Source organism: Athene cunicularia (assembly GCF_003259725.1).
Source record: "Athene cunicularia isolate RWA chromosome 2 unlocalized genomic scaffold, athCun1 chr2_part1, whole genome shotgun sequence".
Classification (NCBI taxonomy): Eukaryota; Metazoa; Chordata; class Aves; order Strigiformes; family Strigidae; genus Athene; species Athene cunicularia.
Genome location: NW_020799095.1, coordinates 117,987,782 through 118,009,448, shown reverse-complemented (window position 1 = coordinate 118,009,448; position 21,667 = coordinate 117,987,782). Strand labels below are relative to the sequence as shown.

General features: G+C 37.1%; 1 protein-coding gene across 4 annotated transcripts in view; it reads right to left on the bottom strand.

The window, feature by feature from the left end:
* Positions 1 to 2,209: 2,209 nt before the first annotated feature.
* Positions 2,210 to 21,667, bottom strand: part of SULF1 (sulfatase 1) — a 122,328-nt gene continuing 102,870 nt past the window's right edge. For 2 of the 4 annotated variants that reach the window (XM_026843187.1, XM_026843188.1), the window contains 9 exons: positions 19,640 to 19,856; positions 16,511 to 16,757; positions 14,605 to 14,701; positions 14,425 to 14,519; positions 13,936 to 14,001; positions 13,280 to 13,452; positions 10,847 to 10,989; positions 10,620 to 10,743; positions 2,210 to 4,618 (listed from right to left, as the gene is read on the bottom strand). In XM_026843187.1, the coding sequence (XP_026698988.1) occupies positions 3,795 to 4,618; positions 10,620 to 10,743; positions 10,847 to 10,989; positions 13,280 to 13,452; positions 13,936 to 14,001; positions 14,425 to 14,519; positions 14,605 to 14,701; positions 16,511 to 16,757; positions 19,640 to 19,856 (1,986 nt within the window). In that variant the 3' untranslated portion in view covers positions 2,210 to 3,794. Of the gene's footprint in view, positions 4,619 to 9,665; positions 9,700 to 10,619; positions 10,744 to 10,846; positions 10,990 to 13,279; positions 13,453 to 13,935; positions 14,002 to 14,424; positions 14,520 to 14,604; positions 14,702 to 16,510; positions 16,758 to 19,639; positions 19,857 to 21,667 lie in introns of all 4 variants that reach the window. The other 2 variants (XM_026843190.1, XM_026843189.1) reach the window with 2 other exon arrangements.

Here is a 21,667-nt window from a genome sequence, read left to right as displayed (position 1 = left end):
CCATGGGTGCTCAGGCCTCAAGACTAGTCCTGAGCAAATCCTCCCTGAAAAGGGATGTTGCTTCTCAGCCCTGACTGTTCTACACGGAGATCCTCACCCACTGTGCTTGTGTGACTTTCAGTGTAGGCAGCTGCAGGCATCTAAAGGGAGTTTTGGTGAGGAGAGTAAGGATGGTCTATGCCCAGACCTGCATTCTGAAAAAACCTTCATTCTACTGCCAGGTAAACCTAGAGGTGGCTGACCTCCAGAATGATTCTATGATCCAAATATTTTTTTTATAGCTGTTTGTGTGCATTAACACCTCATGAACAACAGGATCTACCCACCCCACCCCCCCCCATAACAGCAACTAAATCATATCTGAAGTTCTGGAAATGAAGCATTACTCATCTTTGCTTTTCTTGAGGGCTTTCAGCTGGTAGGAGGTCTCAGAAAGTGTCACACACAGTCTGAAGGTGTAAGGGGAGGACTGGCTGCCTTCTTTTAAATCCCAGAAGAAACATTTTGCACAATGTTGGCACCTCCCAAAGATGTGCAAGCCCTAAAGTCATTCCTGTCCAGCTCCAGGCCCTCTTCAAAAAGTAAATAACTATGTAGCACCTTTCAAATTACACACACTTACCACTATTTTGCAGATCAGAAAAAGCTGGGAAGGTCCAACTCTTGGCTCTCCCCTTGCTTGCTGTGAGGAGACGATGAAGTCAGATTTAGGCATTTGACTTCTTCCTGAGCCTGTGACTGCCCATTGCCTGTAAGAGCTTCTTGACAGTCACACCATGCACTGCTTATGGACTCGAACTGCTTCAGCTACAGAACAAGAAGTACTTCACAGAAAGAATTGCAAAATGTATTGGGATGGCAACACACTGCTTAGGACACTTAAGGATACGACAGCTTTTGGCCTCTTTCATTTGGTCTGGTTTTATATTTTATGCATGTTTCCAGAGGGCAAGGATTGGAGCTCATTGTTCCGTGTATCTCCTAGTGTCTTTTACATTTTTTTCCCTCCATACTCCTATAAAAGAGCTGCAAAAAAGGCTCTCACCTAGTTTAGAAGATAGAGTACTATCTAAGCCTCTGATAGTTTAGAAGTCTTGGCACTGTCCTGGAAGAAGGAAGGTTGATCACCTTCATACTGAGGAAGATGCGATCTCTTCCATTTTTTGAATGAGTACTTTAAGCTGTCATGTAAGGAGGAAGGAGGAGTGGGGTAAATGGGTGGACCACACTATTGCACCATTCCCCTCTCTATCTCTACCCAAGCAATAAGAAAGAAGAAAGCATCTTTCCTGGGTTCTTTCAAAGTATACTTTGAAAGAATGAAGGGCACATGGTTGATGCTGGATAATTCCCTGCACAAAGATATGAGCCGTAGTTGTATGGGACCTTGCTTCAACTTGCCTTTGTCCTTAAAGTCCTCCCAAACTTGCTGGCCCAGCCTGCTCCGTACCCTGTTTCGAAATACATCTTATGTTTGCCAGTGTGCTTTCTAGAGGTAGACATCTCTCGGGGGTCTATCTAGCATTGCAATGACTGTTTTTTGACTACTTAAGTTGATCCCCTTTCCTGATTCCCACAAACATCACCTGTAACTTTATGTCTGCAGGAGCATCGTTGTCCAAGGACTGTGTAGAAGAAAGAAGATTCATGAAGCATAGCTTCAGAGGTTGATTTTAGCTTATGAAGGTAATCTTATTTACAGACCACCAAAGAAACATAGAGTGCAGTAAGAGAGAGTTTACCTTGAAACCTAAACTCTGTGACAACTCTTGTGCAAGGAGACACTCCTCACTAGAGATGTGTGGTCTGCTCTCATTAAGCCCTGCCTGTCCAGCCTGCTGCACTTTGCTGTCACAGGGAGAGCTCTGCAGGGAGGAGGGAAAGCAGCAAAGCAGGGCATGGCACCGTGTAATGTTGCTTTACTTCTGGCAACCGCTGGTTGTGCAGCTCACTGCATTGACTTCAAGGGAGAAAGGATTGGATGAATTGGCAATTAAAAACAAAAAAAAATCACAGCATGTCTTAAACAGAAAAATATATATTATTCACAATCTCCAGGAATAATTTATAACTAACAGAATGTAGTGTGTTATTTAGTTACCCATTGCTTTAAATGTGGATGGATTCTTAAAACTGAAACTGTTAACATATTTTAAAAATAATCTTAATTAGTATGAAAACCGGATCATCTGGACTTCTCTGAAGCAGGTAAAGTAAACCACCTTTTATTGAAAGAAATATTGCTTCTAGACTTTCCTGAAGCCAGAATTGTTCTATAAAAGTATCACAGAATTATACAAGATTTAAAAACACAGTCTGTATCCTAGTAACTTAAAACCTATGTACAAATAGCATCATTCATGACCATAAATATGTTTTTCTATCAATCAGCCCATGACACATACATCAGATAGAGCTAGTAATTTTAACATATGTACAGAGTCCATCAAAAAGACTGCTTCTTAAAATTATTAAAATTCCTCCTAAAAGAATCTCCTTTTTAAAAAGTTTCAACTTAAAATACAATGCAATGAATGTAAGTTTAACCTGCAGTGCTTGCATTAGCCAAAAAATACTCACTACACTAAATAACATGTAACAGATAGGAAACACACCGTGAATTGGACACTGTGGAATTACATCTGTTTGAGGTAATTCTCTTTTGTTATTGTGCTAATTATTTAGAAATTTATAAAAAAGCAAGGGAAGATACTAAGTTTTGAGTAATACAGATTTTCAAAGTCATTTTTGTATTATACTTTATAAAATTTAATGTTTGGTAAAGTTCAAGAAAATATTCAGAATACAACAACAAAAATTATTTAAACTACTATTTTTTAACTCATGTGCCTTTGGTAGCTAAAATAATGTAAATCTAACATGATTTTATCATTCCCTTCAATGCCTGTTCAAAACAAGAAGCATTTAAGTCTCAAAATTATAATAATGCTTTCAAGATATTGTTCAGGATAATAAAAATCAGATCTGGTGACAAAACCATATATGTACTGATGTAAACCTTTATACCAGTGTCATAAAAAAAAAAAGTCAAAATACCTCATGGATTTTTAATACTGACAATCTCAACATATAGGGAAACAATCCAATCCAATTTAAACAAATCCTCCTACAATTAACAATCATTAGCCATACCTTTCTGAGAGTAAATTTAATTAAATCAAAGTAATAAACATGCAATATTTTTGCTAAAATAATATTCAAAGTGTCTGTTTCCACAATCCATACTGATTACCTCTTTCCTGTCAGTCTATTTATTGGTTTCACAACTACATGAGACAATGAGCAAACTAAGAACATGTAAGGTATTAGATTCATAAATGGTATGGCATACAGATTTTAAAAGTGCATTTCACTCAAAAGCATGACATTAAGAATTTCCAGTGGTTAAAATAATTTATGAAAAAGACATTATGCAGACAGATTAGATGGACTGAAACACTCATTCATGCTGTGATCATTTGGAAATAGAGACAGTAACTTGAACATCCTCTTCAAAGAAATAATTTTTAGCTTTTGGAGTATGTGCTACTACATTTGAAAGTTAACACTGTTTCTTTTCTTCAAAAGCTGAAAATTTTGTTTTCCATTGGGGAGAATGATTGTGAAAATATGTGCGTATGAATAAAACAAATGTACACAGACAAATACTGAGCTGGGTTCAATTTAGCTGCAAAACGTATCTACAATAAACATGGAATGTCAGTTGTCATGATTACCTTTATTAGTTTGCTAATAAGAAAAAGGAGAAATTATTTAATGATTTACAACTTGATCTAATCCAAGGAGAGTGGAGCAGAGGCACTGCCTTCTACATTTAGGATTTGTGAAGTTTCCCCTGCAAGCCTCTGTTCCTTTTTTTTAAAGAAAGTTCCTGTTTTCTGGGTACCAATAGATGAATCCCTAATGGATACATTTACACCTTGATGAACAAGGGGTTTATCAGACCTCACAGGAAGATATATTTGATCTTCAAATATATCTTTCACAGCATCACTGTCCTGATGAGTGTCTTTTTGAGGAATACTGATGGGTTGTAGCATGAAACTATGTCGGGACTCCAACTCTATCAAACCGTTTCCACTGAAGTCCATATCAAAACGGTCTGATTCTTTATCCTCCATCCATTTTTCAGCTTGATGATTATTTCTCCAGTGTGCATCATTCAAACTACTTTTCTCAGGAATATCATTGTTTAATTCAAGTTTCCTCTCCTGACTTAAATTCACTGTGCTCAAAGTGAGGGCGGCAAAGTCCGTTGGCACAATAAGCTGCAACTCTCCTGCAGGCAGGCCACTCGATTCTTCAGCAGAAGTAATTTCCACCAAGGTAAATGATGTAGATGATTCGTCCCTGTCCCCGTCACTTTGAGCAGTGTTATCCTTGTCTGTTTTATTTTGCTGGTAGTAACTGTTCAGCAGTGCAAACATTCTATCTACATCCTTCAAGTAATTAGTCCAGTCAGCCAGACTAAGTCTATAGTTGTATCTGTATTCATATACACTTTCATTCACACTGTACAAGTCTTCCAGTCCTTGCCAGTTGATGTCTCCAGTGAAACTGGGCAGGTTAGCCTTCCCATCCATCCCATAACTGTCCTCTGTTGAAAGAAAGAATAAAGCCTAATGGTGAACACCAGCTTAAAAGTGCAAGCAAAGCTTCCACGTGTGTTTCTACTCCGAATGGCTTGAAAGCACTGCTATTCATAATGTATGTAGCTCAAAATGTAAGATGATCCACATCTTCTGACATCATATCAGTGATTCTGGGCTCGGGTAGGTGTGTTCACAGCTTCTGCTGAACACACAGCAAAAAACTCCCCGTCTTCTGCTACATCCTTGGACTAAGTGAAAAAGAGCAAAAAACTGGTCTAATGGGGCTTTGTGACAAGTCATAGATAAATCTTTCCTCTGATATTTCAAGGCAGGAAAGGTGCTTCAATACACAAATCATCCATTCACCTTTCCTGAACACCTCACCAAAATATGGAATAAATGAACAATGGTTAAGTATAAAAGATGGGGTTAACTCTGAAAGCCATTAGTGAACTGAACTTCAACAATATCCACAGGAATTTAGTGTCTTGGTAGCTTGAGACATATGGTCTACAAACCAACAAGCCACACTTTATTTAATAAATGATAGCCAAAGATAGTGATTTATTTACTTTGTAAATGCTCATTTTAATTTACAAGGCGCAGTTAGGAGAGAGAAAAGCTGTAAAAACTTGGTGTGAATTAAATTATAGGTCTGCACCACTTTTTTAAATAGTGTTAAAATATACATAGATATAGAATCTCTTAAAGGTTTTATTTTTCAGTGAAAATGTCTAACAACTATCAAATAATAAATTTGAATAAAGGACATACATATGAGTCTGTAAGTAGCAATGGAGCTACATTATATATTGATCACAGACAGAAAAATCAAGGACACAAAGCAAACCCATTTCCAAAAGATTTTTAAACGTCACTACAGCTGCTATAGTGACCCAGATTATCAAATGCAGTGTGAAATTTTATTTTGACAAGTAGCACTGAACACCACTATTTCATTTAATTCCCTGCACAGACTGTGTTCAGTCCAAAGATTTTAACAAGAAAGTGGACTACAAATCAAAACTAATTAGATAATGAAAAAGCCTGTCAGGGAGAGGGGCGAATCTGTCCTTACAAATGATGTTGTAGGCAATATTTAGTAATTAGTTCACTGAGATGACTTCTCCTTCTGAAAATTGTACAGGCAAGTAGGCTAGTAGTAATGACCTTGGAAGTACAAGTGGCTGTAGTTCAACAGCGTGAACTCAGCACAAATATTTATTTCTATTGAGCCCTTAATCCCTACAGTGGGTTCTTGGCAGCTCCATTAATTTGTTTGCATTTTAACTTGACCCCTCTCATTGTTCAATTAAAACAGAAGATACAACTTGTATCTATCATAGCTTATATTCTTTGCTGCTTTATTAGCTTGGGATTTCACAGTGGAAAGATTTTCTCCACTATTTAGTCCATCATATGCAAAGTCAGAAAAATAACATTATGGTCAGAAAAAACCCTTATGATTTTATTATGATGAGGAACCTTATACTGCACCAAAGGAAGACCACTTTTGTTACTTGGAAACACCTGAATCTTTGTTCTTAATTGATATTTCCTCATTTAATATGACTGCTGTAAATACAAAGTAAAATTTAAATATCTTATTTTTTTAAAGCAAGTTCTAGAGATATTTTTTTTGCAGACACTTGGCAAACTCTCTATCATAGGAGGCAACACAAAATATTGGATCCATTAGGACAGCTATGACAGAGCGTCTTCTTTCTTTTCTTGAAGTAGACAAGAGAAATTAAATCATGGCATGGCCACACAGGAGCCATCTTTATAAGACATATAGATAATTTGTTTCCTGAAACAAAAAAAAATTAAATACCACAGAGATTTCAAGAAAAAAAAAGGCTTACTATTCCAGCACTTAGAGATATAAAGGGCCCTAGAAAACATCACATGAAGGGATTCATTTTTGAGATTAGTCACCAAATCCTCTAAAATATTAACCACGCTGCAAATGCAACAATATTTAAATTTTACTCTGTTAGTATTAGTACTGATGGTTTCAAAGGTGCCTTTAGGCCCAGAGGACCCTCTGTTGTCTGTCCCAGGCAGTGGCACAGGGGGTTGAACTGGGCAAGCCTGAATGTCAAGGTGGCCAGTGAGGAGGTCTGGGGGCCAGTGAAGAGGAGCAAGGTTCCCATCAGCCTCAGCAGCAGGTAAAGGGGGCTGTGCTGCAGAGAAGTGAGATCAGCAAGGAGTTTGCTGTATTCCTACAAAATAGCTCAAAGGCTGAGTCAGACCTACGTGGTCATCCATGCTGGATCTATTTTTTCCCCTCTAAATGTGGCACTGTTTCTGCAATCTCAGAGGCGTTTCACAGCTGGGAAGGCACTGAGAATTGTTCAATGATCTTCACATCAGGCAGAAAAAAACAAACTTGTTTAAACACATGGGACAGAGGTAACTTGTATTCATGCATGTTAAACAAATAGGAAAGCAAAGTCTTAAGATCCTAGAGCTGGCTGTATGTTGGTTGACTGAGTGAGTCACCTCACAGCTTAATTCCACAATTTAGTAGTAGGAATGAAAAGTTTCCCACTGAAATTAAAGCATACAGTAAGAAGAAGAGAGGAAAGAAAAGGTTTTCCCCTGTAATAAATCTCATTACATACAGGTGTGAAATGAGAAAGTGCACATGAGTTGCATTTGATCCTCAGTCAATATTTTGGAATCACCCAACTATGTCATAGACCCAAACCAGAGAAAAATCATTGCTAACTTTTCACAGTAGAACACCTTCTGATTTTTAAAAATCGAGCATTAGCTAAGCGTCACTTTCCTATTATCATACTCCAGAGTCCCATGATGCCCTCTGTGGCTGTGATGTCTCACAACTAATAATGGATCTGAATATATCTCCATTGAGATTAAAGACAAGTAGGTATAATCGTCTCCTTGGTGGCTTTGAAAAACCTCAGACAAGCAGGAGAGCAGAGAGGAGTGTGCAATTCCCACATCCTGTTACCAGTCACATCTGCAGAGTTGTTTTGTCCATCAAAGGGCACAGATGACATGAGTTCTTCCCTGTTTTAAGCAAATAGGACTATACTGGCTGTTTCCATATAGGCCTGTTGTCTCAACATTGTACTTGTAACACCTGTAGCACTGTACTAACTCAGGACATTTTGAATGGGAAACAGGTCTGAGTGGAGAAACTGCATGATCTGAAGGGAGCCTAAGGGGTAGTGCACGTGACTTAGCAGCACAGAGCTTTCCCATTCTCATTCTGTTGGTTTCTCTGCAGGCATCAAGAAAAGGATCCTCTAAGAGATTGTTTTAATGATTCCTGACAAATGGCTGTTGTTCATTATATTTTTTTTTATTATTTAGAAAGGACAACTAATTTCCACTAAGATGGGGCTTGAACCAAAATGTCAAACCCAGGCATCTGTGTATATTGAGTAACTGTGTTTAGAATGTCATGCCACAGAGCAATACCACATGTGTTATACTATACCAGCTATTTATGCCAGTAGCATAATTTTTATTGACTTTGTATCAGAAGTTAAAAGGTTTTCATTACTAAACAATGTAGCAAGATATAATTTAAAGATTAATCCTGTGTGCTCTACTATTTCCTGCAACCCTACAATTCAAAAATGCCATTTCTGTCAGATCTGTAGTTAAAATGAAGAATGCTTACAAGGATGTTTTCTAATGAAAGACTTAAAAGCATAATTACAGGGATTACTTTCTATAGTTGTAGTAGCCAATTCCCACCAGGCTATAATGAGCAATGCAAACAACTGGGATATAACCAAATGAAAGCTTATCATTTTCCTAGATCTCAAAACTACTCAAGTGGGAAAACACAAAATTGGCTGCAAGAAAAAATCAGCTGCTTAAACTAGAGACCTATAAAACATTGAAATACATTATCTTAATTGTTCCCTGGCTGTTGGGAACTAATCATAAGGTTCTTTTCAGAAGACACTGTGAAAAAAAGTTTTATGTAGACTTGTATACTCCTTGGACCTAGTTTACATCTCAGGTAAACAATGTATATTAGGAGTTAATCCACCAAAGTGCACAGAGAAGAAAATGCGTAAAACTGATATACCATGAGAAGATATCAAGACTAAATATGACGTTTGACAGACTTTAATCTGCTTTTAACCCCGAGTACAAGTATTACTCAATGAATAGCAAGTGCAGTACTATTAAGACCCGAGATTTTTCAGTCTCTTCAGGCTTTTGCTTTATGTTTGACTGGTTTCTCCAGCAAAAGGAACTGGGCTCAGCATGATAATCATCTAGGTAGGTTAAGTATACTTGCAAACAGATAAATATACTTGCAAATATAATTTTTTTGTGTATTCCTCAGGTTCAAGCAGGTATAAAAAACCTGACATAGTGTCCTTCCTCAATTCAAATATTACAATATTTTGAAGAAATTATGTTTCATGTATGTGTGATTTGGTCATGTGTGTGTGATTGGCCCCCCTGCCCAAAGGAGTTTCATTTTTCTGCCATATTTATATTGACCTGTCTCCTGCTGGCTTCTGAGCACATGCGGCTCACATTGAGCACTACTTTTGCTTAAAGCAGCATCTGCCAACATTTCTTAAAGCCAGTGAGAAGGTTTTACTTATTTAAATAGATTTGGTTAGGCTTTTTGTATACATATACCTCAGAAAGCTTTTTAAGCACATTTTGCTCATATTTAAAAAGCAGCTGTAAAGAATTCTTAAATAGAAACAAAAAAAAACCCCAATCCATTCAAAATCAACCCAACAACAGGAAAACAACCCAAAAGAAGTGATTCTTTTTGTGTCATTTTCCCTGTGTAAACATCTAAGAAATACAGGCATGGAATATGAACTGTGTGAAATCTTGCTATGACAACAAGCTACGTTAAATGTAGAATGGTAAATCTAAAAAACAATGGCCAAGTTCAGTGTAAAGTAGTTAGAAAATGCATGCATCAAAAGCTATGCTGTGTGCAACATGGCAGGATACAGACATTAGTTGAAATGGACTGGAGTCATGCAATTATTTGGAAAGAAGCTGCTGAGGAGAATAAAAAAGTGTGGATACCTGTGTGGATCATAGCTTCCTCCATCTTTATTTCCTGATATAGGAAAATACAAGAGTAACTTTTGTTAGTGTTTAGAACTTGTAAAACCATTCACAATGTAGTTTTCCATGCACAGCATCTAATTCCTAAAAAGAAATGTACTGTGTTAAATAAAGACAGAGCTGCAGTCCAACAAAGATTTCCTGGAAGTTTTATGTAAAAGAACTGAAAAACCACAGTTTTTCAAAAATGATAAAACCCCCAAACAATTAAATATTTTAAAAAAGAGAAACGCTTGTAGCTGAAGAAAGAGATAAAGATGCTTCACCAGAAATTATGTAGAAAGGAATATTCCTGTAAAAAAAATACAATACTCAATCAACCAAATTTAAGTGTAATGAATTCCAGAGTTACGAAGTATAAATACCATCTAATTTTCTACTCAGATACTGTTGTAAAGAAATAATGCTTTTCTCAAAAATGGAGGGGACTACTGGTGATTAGAAGTTTGCAATGTTAAGTCTCAGTTATGGTGTAGAGTCTGAGGTTGTTCATATAGACAGACAGCAATCGGAATAAACGCAGCATTTAACACCCCATCTGCTACTGGGAAGCAAAAAAAAGCCAAATAAAACCTACAACAGAGAAAAGAGTTATGACTATGAGTGATCTGTATATGCTTGTTATTGCTTAGTGCAAATAATATGATAATCTTTCTCCAGAGTTTCTGTCAAATGTTGTTTGCCATCAATATCTGTCTAGAATAACCTGTGCAAACTTGCAAAGAAGCTTCCTGGTCATGCAGCTATGCAGGATGGTGTATGTGGATCATTGCAAATTATTCAGAGCAACACTTAAGAGAGTGACACTTCATGGATACAATTAGTACTTAATCAGTTGCCAAAAAAAAAAAAAAAAAAAAAAAAAAAAAAAAAAAAAAAAAAAAGGAAAGAAACACTCCTATTTTTTTGTACCTGTTTCAAGTCCCTTCGGCCTCGGATTGCACTGCTTATAACCTTGACAACTTCGCAGTTCCATTAGCTGTATGTGTAATTGATTCAAAATGCCTCTTTCCACTGTGTGCACTGTGTTCGTCAGCTAGGAAAAAGAGGAATGGAGGGAAAAAATACTTGTTAACAGAAATAAATAAACCCTAGAGGAGTCTGGTGAACAACATTTTGTAACAGGAAAAGGGTGTTACCTGATAGGGATCAGTGTTCATATCAAAATATTCCAAGAATCCAGTTGCAAACTCGCAAAAGAGGAAATTGTGGGTGTCATTAACTGTTCGCAAACACCAGTAAGTGTTGTTATTTGAGCTCGTGCAAGCACAGAAAGAGCCCACTGTAATTAAAGAAACAAGTTACTAGTTTTCAGTGGGAGATAAAATCTTTCTTCTACTAGTGAAACTTCTATAGATCTTCATATACTTAAATTCTAGATCAATCTCAAAAAAATCTATTTGAAGGTTATTCTCATCTAAACCAATAAATGTTGCTAGCATAATTTTCACAAACATACAGTTAAAGAAAGCAGAAGATAGTGAATACTATATTTAATAAGGCATATTCTGTTCTGAGTTATATATGTTTTTTTGGGATTGAGCAGAATACAGACTTTACAAAAGAACATCACAAAACCTTATCCTTGAGATTGGTATGCAAGAAGATTCATTGGAACTGCTTATAATGCAGAAGGGTACTATTTCCCCCAACAGCAAGTAACCTTAGCCTGGTAGAGCCTTTGAGATACAAGTAGAAGAGAAAATTAGAGAAGCGTAAGCACTAGAGGAAGGCCAGATTCCTAGTTGGGACCATAAGTGGTACCAAGAGATGGAAATGACACAGCAGTCAAGAAAGCGTGAGGCGGGGTATGGGAATGGGGCAAGTGAGAGAGATTAGGCAACGAAGAGACATGGGCTTGCACGCAGGGAGCTTGCCTAGCACCCTGAATGCAGGAAAGATGGAAGAAGCAAGGTGGGAAGGAAGACCAATAGGTAAATCCTATGCCTCATTATAAGTAGTTCTCCCTTACTAACTTGAGTTTTCCTAAGATAACAACTTTGTTATTTTGAACTGCTGTCTCTCATTTGTTTATCTGATACACAAATACGAGGGAAATTGAATCATTCAGTCAGGCCTTTGTAGGACAGTCTCAAGCAGTGTAACTGGATTACACCTTGCTTTCACTTTTCAACCTGGGGAAACCTAGAGCATGAAGACACCTGGATGCAGGTGTCACAGGATGGGAGCAGCCATCGAGGAGACCTGGGCATATCTTCTCTATAATCTTGCCCTGTCAGCAGAAAAGGTTGTAAGAAAGATATGTCTTTTCAAACTGCTAACAAAGTTTTTTTTTCTGTAGAAGAATATATCTTTTATTCCAACAATAAAATACTAATATTGCCTTAGATGTTTATTTAGATTTGTTATTAGTACAGTGACTAGTTGTAACAGTATCAATGTTTTGAAAAAACAATATAAATAATAAGGGTATTATAATACGTTACCTCTTCTTTAAGTTATGGACTGCATCAAAAGGTCATTTTTTTACTCCATGACTTGCTGGAGCATTGCCAGAATGCACAGAAATAAGAGAATGCTTTTCATAACTGTTTGGTACTCCACAGTTAAAAGTAATAAGTCAATCTAATAATTGTCTTTAAAAGAAAAATCATGCCTATGACTACTTTAGGAACATCTTAAAATGTAAAAAACTGTATTAGCAGAAGTCCTAGTATAATCAGAGAAGATTATCACTAGGAGACAATATCCTTCTCCAAATGAAAAATTCCTCTTAGCAAATTTTCTGCTTGGAGCCAAATACATTGTAACTTAATCATTTGATCTTGAAGTTTTTGAAAGTAAAGTTTTAAATCACTTTTCTTCCTCCACCACCAAAGATGAGAAAGTGCCGTTTTGCTAATGCTGAATACCAAGAAATGTTGAAGCATGCCTCAATAGGATAGTTATCTACATACCCTGAAGTTTGAAGGATCTTAAAATATTCTCTAGCTATAATATTTTGTTCTTATACACCGAGTGAGCATTCCACAGTTGTGATTTTAAAATTCTTTTAGAATATAAAACATGAGATTGATGGGAATAAATCACAAGGGAAACTATCTTTATTTTCTTCACAATATGGTAAGTTGTTTATGATACACTTTGAAATCAAAATGATAAAATTAAAGTAGACCTTTTATGTGCTGAATTTTGTGACAACTTTAAAGGTCAAGTTCCAAAAATGATTTGTGACCATCGGAAGAATAGGGTTATTATTAATAATCAGAAACTCAATTAAAATTCCTGTGAAATATGTGGTCATTTTGATCTCCTAGAAATGACACAAATCTCAGTGGCTGGTTACAAAAATCTATGTTTTATAGGTCAGTTCTCCTTTTTGTTTCTGTATTGTTTAACATTGAGCCTCTTGTGCTAATTTCATATAAACAAGAAATGCAAACATTGCAAGCACACTCAAGTGACATTCTTCTTTCATACTTCAGAATAATGGCAGCAGCAGCATTACTATGTGCCAGTTCTTCAAAATAATGCTCTGACTGCATGAAGTGCAAACTCCGTAACACAGCAGTATAACCTAGGTCACATCTGCATGTGGGCATCAGACTTACAGTTCCAGAACGGTGCTGTTTGCCAGTGGTTGTTGTCATGGGTAAAACATGTCAGTCCAGGAAGGCTACACTCGTCTCCTTTCTTCTGGCGCTTTTTCCCCTTCCTTTCTTTCTTCCTTCTCCGGTTCTCTTTGAACAGCTGAAGTTTGCCATCCACTTCCTGTGCTGCTTCTCTGTTCAGAGAGAAAGTTGGGCATGACTGACGGAGAACAGTCTCTAATTGGTTAACAACAGCACTATCAACTTTTACATCTTTCTGGCTTTTTTAAAGAGGAGAGGATGAGAATATGCCCTTCTTCTAGCTCATCTTCCACCCCAGCTGTTATTACAAGGTGTTCTTTTCAGTAAGCCTGTGAAATGATGCACTGTTACATTTAGGTTTAACTGAATCGTTTTAACAATTATGAGGTCAATCAGCTTCTGAAATTATTAATTTAATACATTTTCTATCAATAGGTTTTAAAAATATTATCCATAAACTTCCACAAGTCTGTCCAAAACTACTGGAGGTTTCTTGAAAAAGCTTGCTAAATGTGACTTTTTCATTCTTTTGCTTCATCCCTTCCCCTCTCCACTAAAAAAAAACCCCAAACAATTATATTTCTCCAGTCAACAAAAAGCCAGCTGAGAGAGTAAGAGGATAATAACAATCTTACTTGAAGGGATGAAGATGGCTCTTGAGTTTCTCTTGGGCCTTTACTCCTTTCTCTTTGTTGTAGTAGCTACAGAAATATTATTAGGAATTATCAAGTCATGAAACAATTTTCAACACAAAACCAAATCAGAAACATGCCATCTTTGACATTTTCTTAAGGAACTACACAGAATGACTTATGATTTTCACTTCGTTTAAAGAAACTATATATGTGTGTGAGTGATCCTATGCTAGATTATAGCAAAACTACAGCTGGGTTCAAACACGTCAGTAGAATACAAACATACTTAATTGCAAAATTTTAACATTCATCTTATTTTGATTTACAGTATCTTCTACTCTTAAGATGGATCTAACTAAAATGAGTATCTACAGTGGTTATAAATAGCAATAAAGCTTATATTCTTTCTTTTCCATCTCAAAAAGCTTGGAAAATATGTAAGCCTTAGCAATCATTGTAGCTTTCAGTGATGAATGCCATCTCTCTTACCTCTGTTTACTACAATCACATTCATCTGGCTTTCTTCTTTTCAGGTGTCCTCTAACTTCCCTCAAATTCTTAATTTTGTCTTGGAGAGCTTCAATCTGCAGAGAGTATTTCCAAGTCATAATTATTATTTGAAAAGGTAGCAGATAAATTACTTCACTCAGATTTTAAGACACTTCTTACCTCTTTATCAATGTAAGCCTTGTGGTCCTTCCAGGCTCTGGCAGACTGGTACAGCTCCCTCTCACAGTGAATAGTGTCATTTGGAAGAATAAAGCATCTGTAGACATGAGTTTAACAAATAGGAAAAAGGTCAGTGTGTTCCCAACGCCTACCCATTTCTCTGCTTTCTTCTAACATTCCTAATCAATTCTTTGTTATACTTTATTAAGAAATAAATACAGTCTACAGGATCTCCTCATGTTGCCTTAATAATACTAATAGTTGTTTCAATCTCTTTTCTCTGCAAACTGATAGTAAAAAAATCCTCATCCACGACAGGTGGTCTGGGGCTGCTAATCAAAAATTCAATGGCAATGTCATCTTGAAAATTTTTAACCCAATCAGAAATGAAACTGAAACTGAAATAAAACTCTCTTCAGAATTTAAAGCCTCTGGTTAACCAAATGTGCCATTTCTTATTTAACCACCAGCTGCTGAGAAACATATTCCTCTCACCAGATAAATGTGTCCCATCTTCCAAGTATGCAAAACAGGAACAGAACATAGTGGACTAAAGACCAATATAATCAATAAAGATCAATAAGAATAAAAGTTAGAACAAAGAGTTAAAATAAATGGTTAAAAAAAGCCTACAGAACACTGTGTTGTGAGGCAATGACAAAAAAATTCATACCAGTGTTTGAAAAAACAGCTCTACCAAGAAAAAAACAGCACATGGAAGGCCAAGGAAGTGGACTGAGATAGAAAATCCAGCAGACTACAGGCTGGGCTTTCAAAGTCTCCATGCTGACAAAAAGAAATTCCTTAATTATGGAAATATTCCAATTTTATAGACACAACCTTTTTAGGGTCCTGCTTCACCAGAACCTTTCTTTTAATTTTTTAGAAGAATAGCAGAAAGGAAGATTTAGATGTTTATCTCTTCCCATGTTATCCCATTAGGTTTTCTTCTTCACTCAAAGGATTCTGAAAGCAATACTGTACTCAGTAAAAATCAAAACACTTTATGGAGAAATAATAACTTTTCCAGAAAGCTATTTAAGGCTTTATTAATGCCATGGTTGAAAATCATGTGAAAAATGGAAAATGGAAAATGAATTAAAAATGAAATCAATGTAAAAAATCAATAATTTCTACTTATTCAAAATTAACTTTTATGTTTTCCTTGATGTTTGGAAAAAAAAAAACAAACAGGGAATGTTATTTATATTTTAAACACAATAAAAAGGACAAAATAGAAGACTTTAGTTGCCTGCATCTGCCTGGCTCTTCAGATCAATCATATTAGCTTTTTTAAACTAAAAAATATTTTGAGATTTTCGCCTTTTCATTGAGACTTAGTGTCAGGCTAAAAATTGATATGTAAGCATTTTCCAGGATGGAAAAATGGTTGCAGGTCTCTACAGAGATAAACAGGTCTAATGTATCTTAGCTGACGTTAGTGGCTGCTCACAACTAAGCATTAAGAAAGATGATGTAACTGATGTAAACTGTCCTCCTTTAGAGTGGGATATCAGTCATCTCAAATTTAGGCCTTTATGCTAAAACAGGTACCCTAGACTTCATAAAGAACAGCAGGAGTGTCAGCTTCACATGGTGATTAATTCATCATAAGATGCATGTTTCTATATGTGGGATGAATCTCTCTCTGGAGATGCCTATTCTCCCTCAGAAAAAAACTCATGAACTAGATGCCTCCCTTTAAATACACATAGTAAACTTAAACGATTCTATCTACTAACAAATACAACTCAGGTTTATCTAAAATCTATGATACTTTTGTGTTCTTATATATTATAACTATAAAATCATAAAAACCGGAGAGAGATAATACAATTAGAAAATGAAGAAGATTTCATTTTAAGAAAAAAAAAAAACAAAACAACACAGAAAAAAACAATTGTACTTGTGTGTCACTCTGACAGAGTTGGGTTGACCTATAACATCAGTGCCATCAGCGATCATCGTGTCACCAGGACCTCCGTTGATTTCCTCTGCTTCTTCCTCATTTTCAGTATTGTGACGCTTGGTGATACTTTTGGTCTTTAAGACCTGTAGTTCTTCCTCTTCCAGATTTATGTCATATATTTCACCTTCAAATTCCACAGACAAGGACCGGGTTTGGCGAGTGTGAACAAATCGCGGTTTGTATTCTGAAGTAGAAGAATGAAACATTCCCAGCTGCATATACGTACCTACATGACTCATGCCATGAACAAAAAACATATTGCAAAGAGCAACAACGCTGTTCAGTAAAACTAGCTTATTTTTTCCTGTGGCTTTAGAGAAACTTATTTAATAATTTTTTGATACATTGGGGCCCACACTTTCATGAGTAACATGAAATATCGATTGCTTCAAGGTTTGCATTTCATGCTAGTCTGACCTTATGCCACAGTTAGTATCTATATCTCCAAATAAAATCAGTGTCTCAGAAATCAGATATCTTGAAAGAGACACTCAAAAAATCAGAGACCACAGGATTAGAAACTACTTTAGAAAATAAAACCATTCAATACTGTAAAACAAGGTCACCACCTGTAAATTGGCATGTGACATAAGTTTGACTTACGCTTTAGAATAAAAATGATTTTTTAAAAGGATAACACCTTTTCTTTTTTAAAGATAGTCATTAAAAGGGCAAGAATCCATCATATAATCAATGTATATGTATATGTATCTATATATATACCTCGACACACAAATCATCTGTATATATGTGCACCAAAAACTTGCTGCGTTGTAGAGCTACAGTGAGATTTATTGTGTCACTTTTAACCATTGAAAACTCTGAACTTAGTAAGGTTACATCTCTTTTAGGTACTGCATATATGAGTCAGATTAACTAAGACAATTAACTTTTTGAGGTTTTTAATGTTCTGTACAAGAATACCCATATTTGGTCTCAGGAAGACCTTACACTTTTTACTTCTTTTGTTAAATGCACTTGTCCCAAATGAAGCTGTTAAAACCTACAGTCAATACCATACCAAAGCATGTTCTGTTTAGCAAAACCATCCACACACAGAGTCCTAGAAATACATAATTCAACTTGAAAAAATCACTTGTAGGGCATTTCCATTTGTTACATCTATGCTGAGCACCCCTTAGTCACCTAACAGTTAAATAATAATTCATGCAGCAGAAGAAAACAGGAGCTGTAAGAAAGTACTACCTTTGGCAGGTAGTGTTAGTTCTACTGCAGATTTTATGTTAATGTATTTGAGGGACTCACATTGAAACTTTCCTGCAAGAATCTTTTAGAAGTGCAGACAGTAAACGTCATTCAACTCTCCATTCCAACCACCCTGTCCTAAACTGTTTCAGCAGTTGCCTGCCAGGTCAAAAAAGGCTTCCCAGTCAAGTCAATGAAGACATTAATCTTCCTGAAGAGAAAACCCCTAGTTTCAAAGCATTTTTCTGATTTATAACCATATTACTCTCTAATAAAATAATGCAGAAAGATTCATAGGGTCAGATGGGACAGTTTCTGGCATTTTAACAGCCTCTGATAATACTACTTATTAATCAAGTGAGTGAAAGGGTGGAATATATAAGCATTTTATCGTAGTGTCATCTAAAAACTGATGCCTGAACTAGTCATGCCCATAACAATGTCTCATCATCATGAGTCTTTCCCTGCTCTACTCAGAGGAGTGTTAAGGCAGATTTGGAGGAGGAGGAAGAGGGAAAAAGTGTAAGAATGTTGTAAAGGAGAAAAGCATAATAAACACACTTTCTGATGTCTCCTTAAGACGTCTTCCAGCTTTTCCCCGCTTTCTCTCCTCAAGCCCCTTCCCCCAGTCGCAATCCCCATTCAGCCCTTGCTGGTGCTCCAGCAATACCATCTCTGTTCAAGGTACATGGCAGGTATTTCCCCTTGAACATATCACTTGGGGGAACATTCCCCAGTCTGAGGATCACCCTGGCAGTCTGTGACATTTTCAGCTGTGACTTTTCAGCAGAGGCCTGCCGATACACACTGTGAAGTTCCTTAGATCATACTAAACAAATGGAAGAAATTTAGGCAGCATTTAGTCTGAACACTGAGACAACTCAAGACAGACAATATTGTGCTTGAATGTACAAAGAATACTGGCGATTTTTGTTCACAACCAGAGTGGGGGAGGCTTTAGATCAGGAAATATTTTGAATTATACTGACATTATATTCTTATTTTGTAGACATCTGTGCAGCATCGTCTAACTTTTAAGTTTCTCATGTGACTTCACCATCTTTCTGTTTTAAAGACCACCTTTATTTAATTCCCCTAGTATTCTAGATGGAGAGTGGGAGGATAAAGCCTGCTCTTGAGCAAAGCCTGAAATCTGGGTCTGCTTGTATTACTATAGCTACAGAACTTCACTTTCATCACCGGGCAGATAGAAGAAAATAACATGTTCCATTTAAAATAACGGCTTCTTTAAATAGGCTTCTTTTGTAGAGGTCATTAGCAGAAACAAATACAAGTACTGCTGGTTCTAAACCCTTCTTGTACATTCCCTTCAGCCCACGCTCCACTAGAGGACACTGCAATCTCACTCGTGTCCCTGCGGGGATCCCAGTACCGGCTCGCCGGGAGGTCCCAGCCGAGCAGTATTTCAGTCACAGCGCGGCAGTGCCTCATGTAAAAGGTGGCTTTGGGACATCACCAAACGGCATGTGAATTCAGTGTTAACGATGCAAGAAAACACTTGCGCTGGCCGTTTTAGCAAATAGCGGCACGGATTGATCCGCAGATGCCACCGGGCTGTCACGTCTGAGCAGTGCGATAGGTGGCACCAGAGCATCGTCATCACCGCCACCGTCACCACTACCAGCCTACAGATTGTTCCTCACTGTGATCCAAAGGATAAACATTGCTGTTGTTATTATTATTGCTATTAAAGAGGTAATTATGTAGAACCCGACTGTCAATTACAGTTGCATTCATCAGACATGGAGGTGAAAGCAAGAGAACACTGGTAATTCAACCCTCTGCTGGCCATTTCCCCCCTCCTCTGCTGCAGAGTTCAAGAGATCAGCTAACACTTACTTTGTGCATTAGGGTTTCTCAAGAACTGTCTTTGATTTTTTCTTTGGGTCCTGCTGTTTCGGTAATCAGTGTCTCCACAGTTGCAGTCTTTGTCTTTACCGCTGTATCCCCGGGAGTGTATGCTGCGGGTCCTTTTTCTGATGGCAAGGATGTCACTAGATACTTTACACTTGTGAATTCGAAGTTTGCCAGAAGCATCCTCTGTGCACTGCCACTTCTGTGAGAGAGAGAAATGATTTCCCAGCAGCCTTCCAAACCCCTGCTACTTTCAGGTGGATTGTAAAACAAGACAGGCAAATTTCTCTAAAAATTAAGCAGTCTCTTAAGTAACAAACGGAGAAGGGAAACATTATAGGGACTAAATTTACTCATATTCTTCTCAACATCTCTCTCATGCTAGGCAAACATAAGCTTGAATGAAATCACTGCAAATCTGCATAAAAAAACCCAACCCAGCCAAAAAAGATATATAAATCAAGAGTATCTAGACTAAACACATCCCTGAAAGGAGCAAGTAAAACGTCTTAATTTACTGAGCCACAGAGTACAGCTGTCAAGGCTGTTTCCACCAACTCTTTTTTTTCCTTGAAAAAACAAACTTTTTTTCTTTGTTCTGTGACTTGGAATTTCTAACATGATTCCAGGGAAAATAAAAAATCCCCACAGATGAAGAACTAGTTCAGTTGTAGGGTTCCTTGGAAAGAGAAGGACAAGTTGTGGATGTGATTTATAGAAAGATTCATAAACCACTAAAAACGTGTAATTTATTTCCTTACTAGTGGCCAGAGGTAAGACCTGCACCCTAAGACATGCCCCTGCAAACCATGCCACTCAGCCCTGCAAACATTGCTGTCTCTTTGCATTTTCCATGACAAGGGAGAAGCCTGAAAGCTCAATACTCCCAGCCAGCCTCCCTACACCCAGCAGGTGCAAGTGAGGGGAAGAACCTTAGGGAGAGTAAACAAATAAATTCACTTGGATAAACTCCTTTGAATACCTAAGTCTTGACATTTGTATCAGGCTTGGCAGAAAAAGGTGCAGTCTGGAAGGAGTACCTGTGAAAGGCATTGTACACATGCTGAATATCAGAGCAAGTGCGGGAGAATGAAAGGAAATGGAAAATTTTCCAGCTTGTCTGCACAATATCTGTCTGACTTGATTATCAACATCGCTAAACCAGATGGGAGATTCCAGGTGGATTTTTCCAGTGAATCCCACTATCTTCACTTTTCAAGTTAAAAAGCAACTGGGACTTTAATTTCCACACCAAATTGTCTTAAAAATGCTAATTTTTTTTTTTTTTTAAATTTAATATGGGTAGGTGCTGACAGATCAGAACTCCTTTGCCCATGCCTAAAGCTTGCTATATATGGCACTTGTAACACCCTACACAAGCTAAGAAAGCCTGTGAAGATTTTAAGCCAGTTGTAGTCTGATTAACAATAGGGAGAACTAGAAACAGCTATGTTTATTTATAATTTTAATACAACTATAAATGACTGAGGTGAGTTTGTTTACCTGTGCATCTAAAACCACAATGACCAGAGTTTGCATACAAATTAAGTTTGGCTGGACAGCGTAGAGAACAAAACTCAATAATGTTATTGATAACTGTAACCTTTTAGTTGCAGTTTCAGCTAAGTTTCCCTATAATATGTCCTTTTCTGGTTCCTATGACTGAATAGTGTAGCTTTCTCTTGGTTCATTAATAGCAGCAAGACACCTAGATGCTGGTCCTAACGGAGTCCCCAGTTTTTGAAATGAACGCTAATATCACAGCATACACATTTCAGTAAGTCTCTTCCATTAACTTGTCTGCTCTGGATTGTTCTGGGGGTGTTGTCAAGCAGACTGAAGAATGAAGAAAGAAAACTAAGCCTCAGGTAGATTTGCTGACCTGATAACCTTAGAAATGAGTTTATGTGGCTCTGAACCACAGGGCTTTGAGAGCATTCTTTGGCCTAACACTTGGGCTGACCCAAAAGATGGATCCCATTCTCAGCGATCTTGCCTGTGGATTGGCTTGAC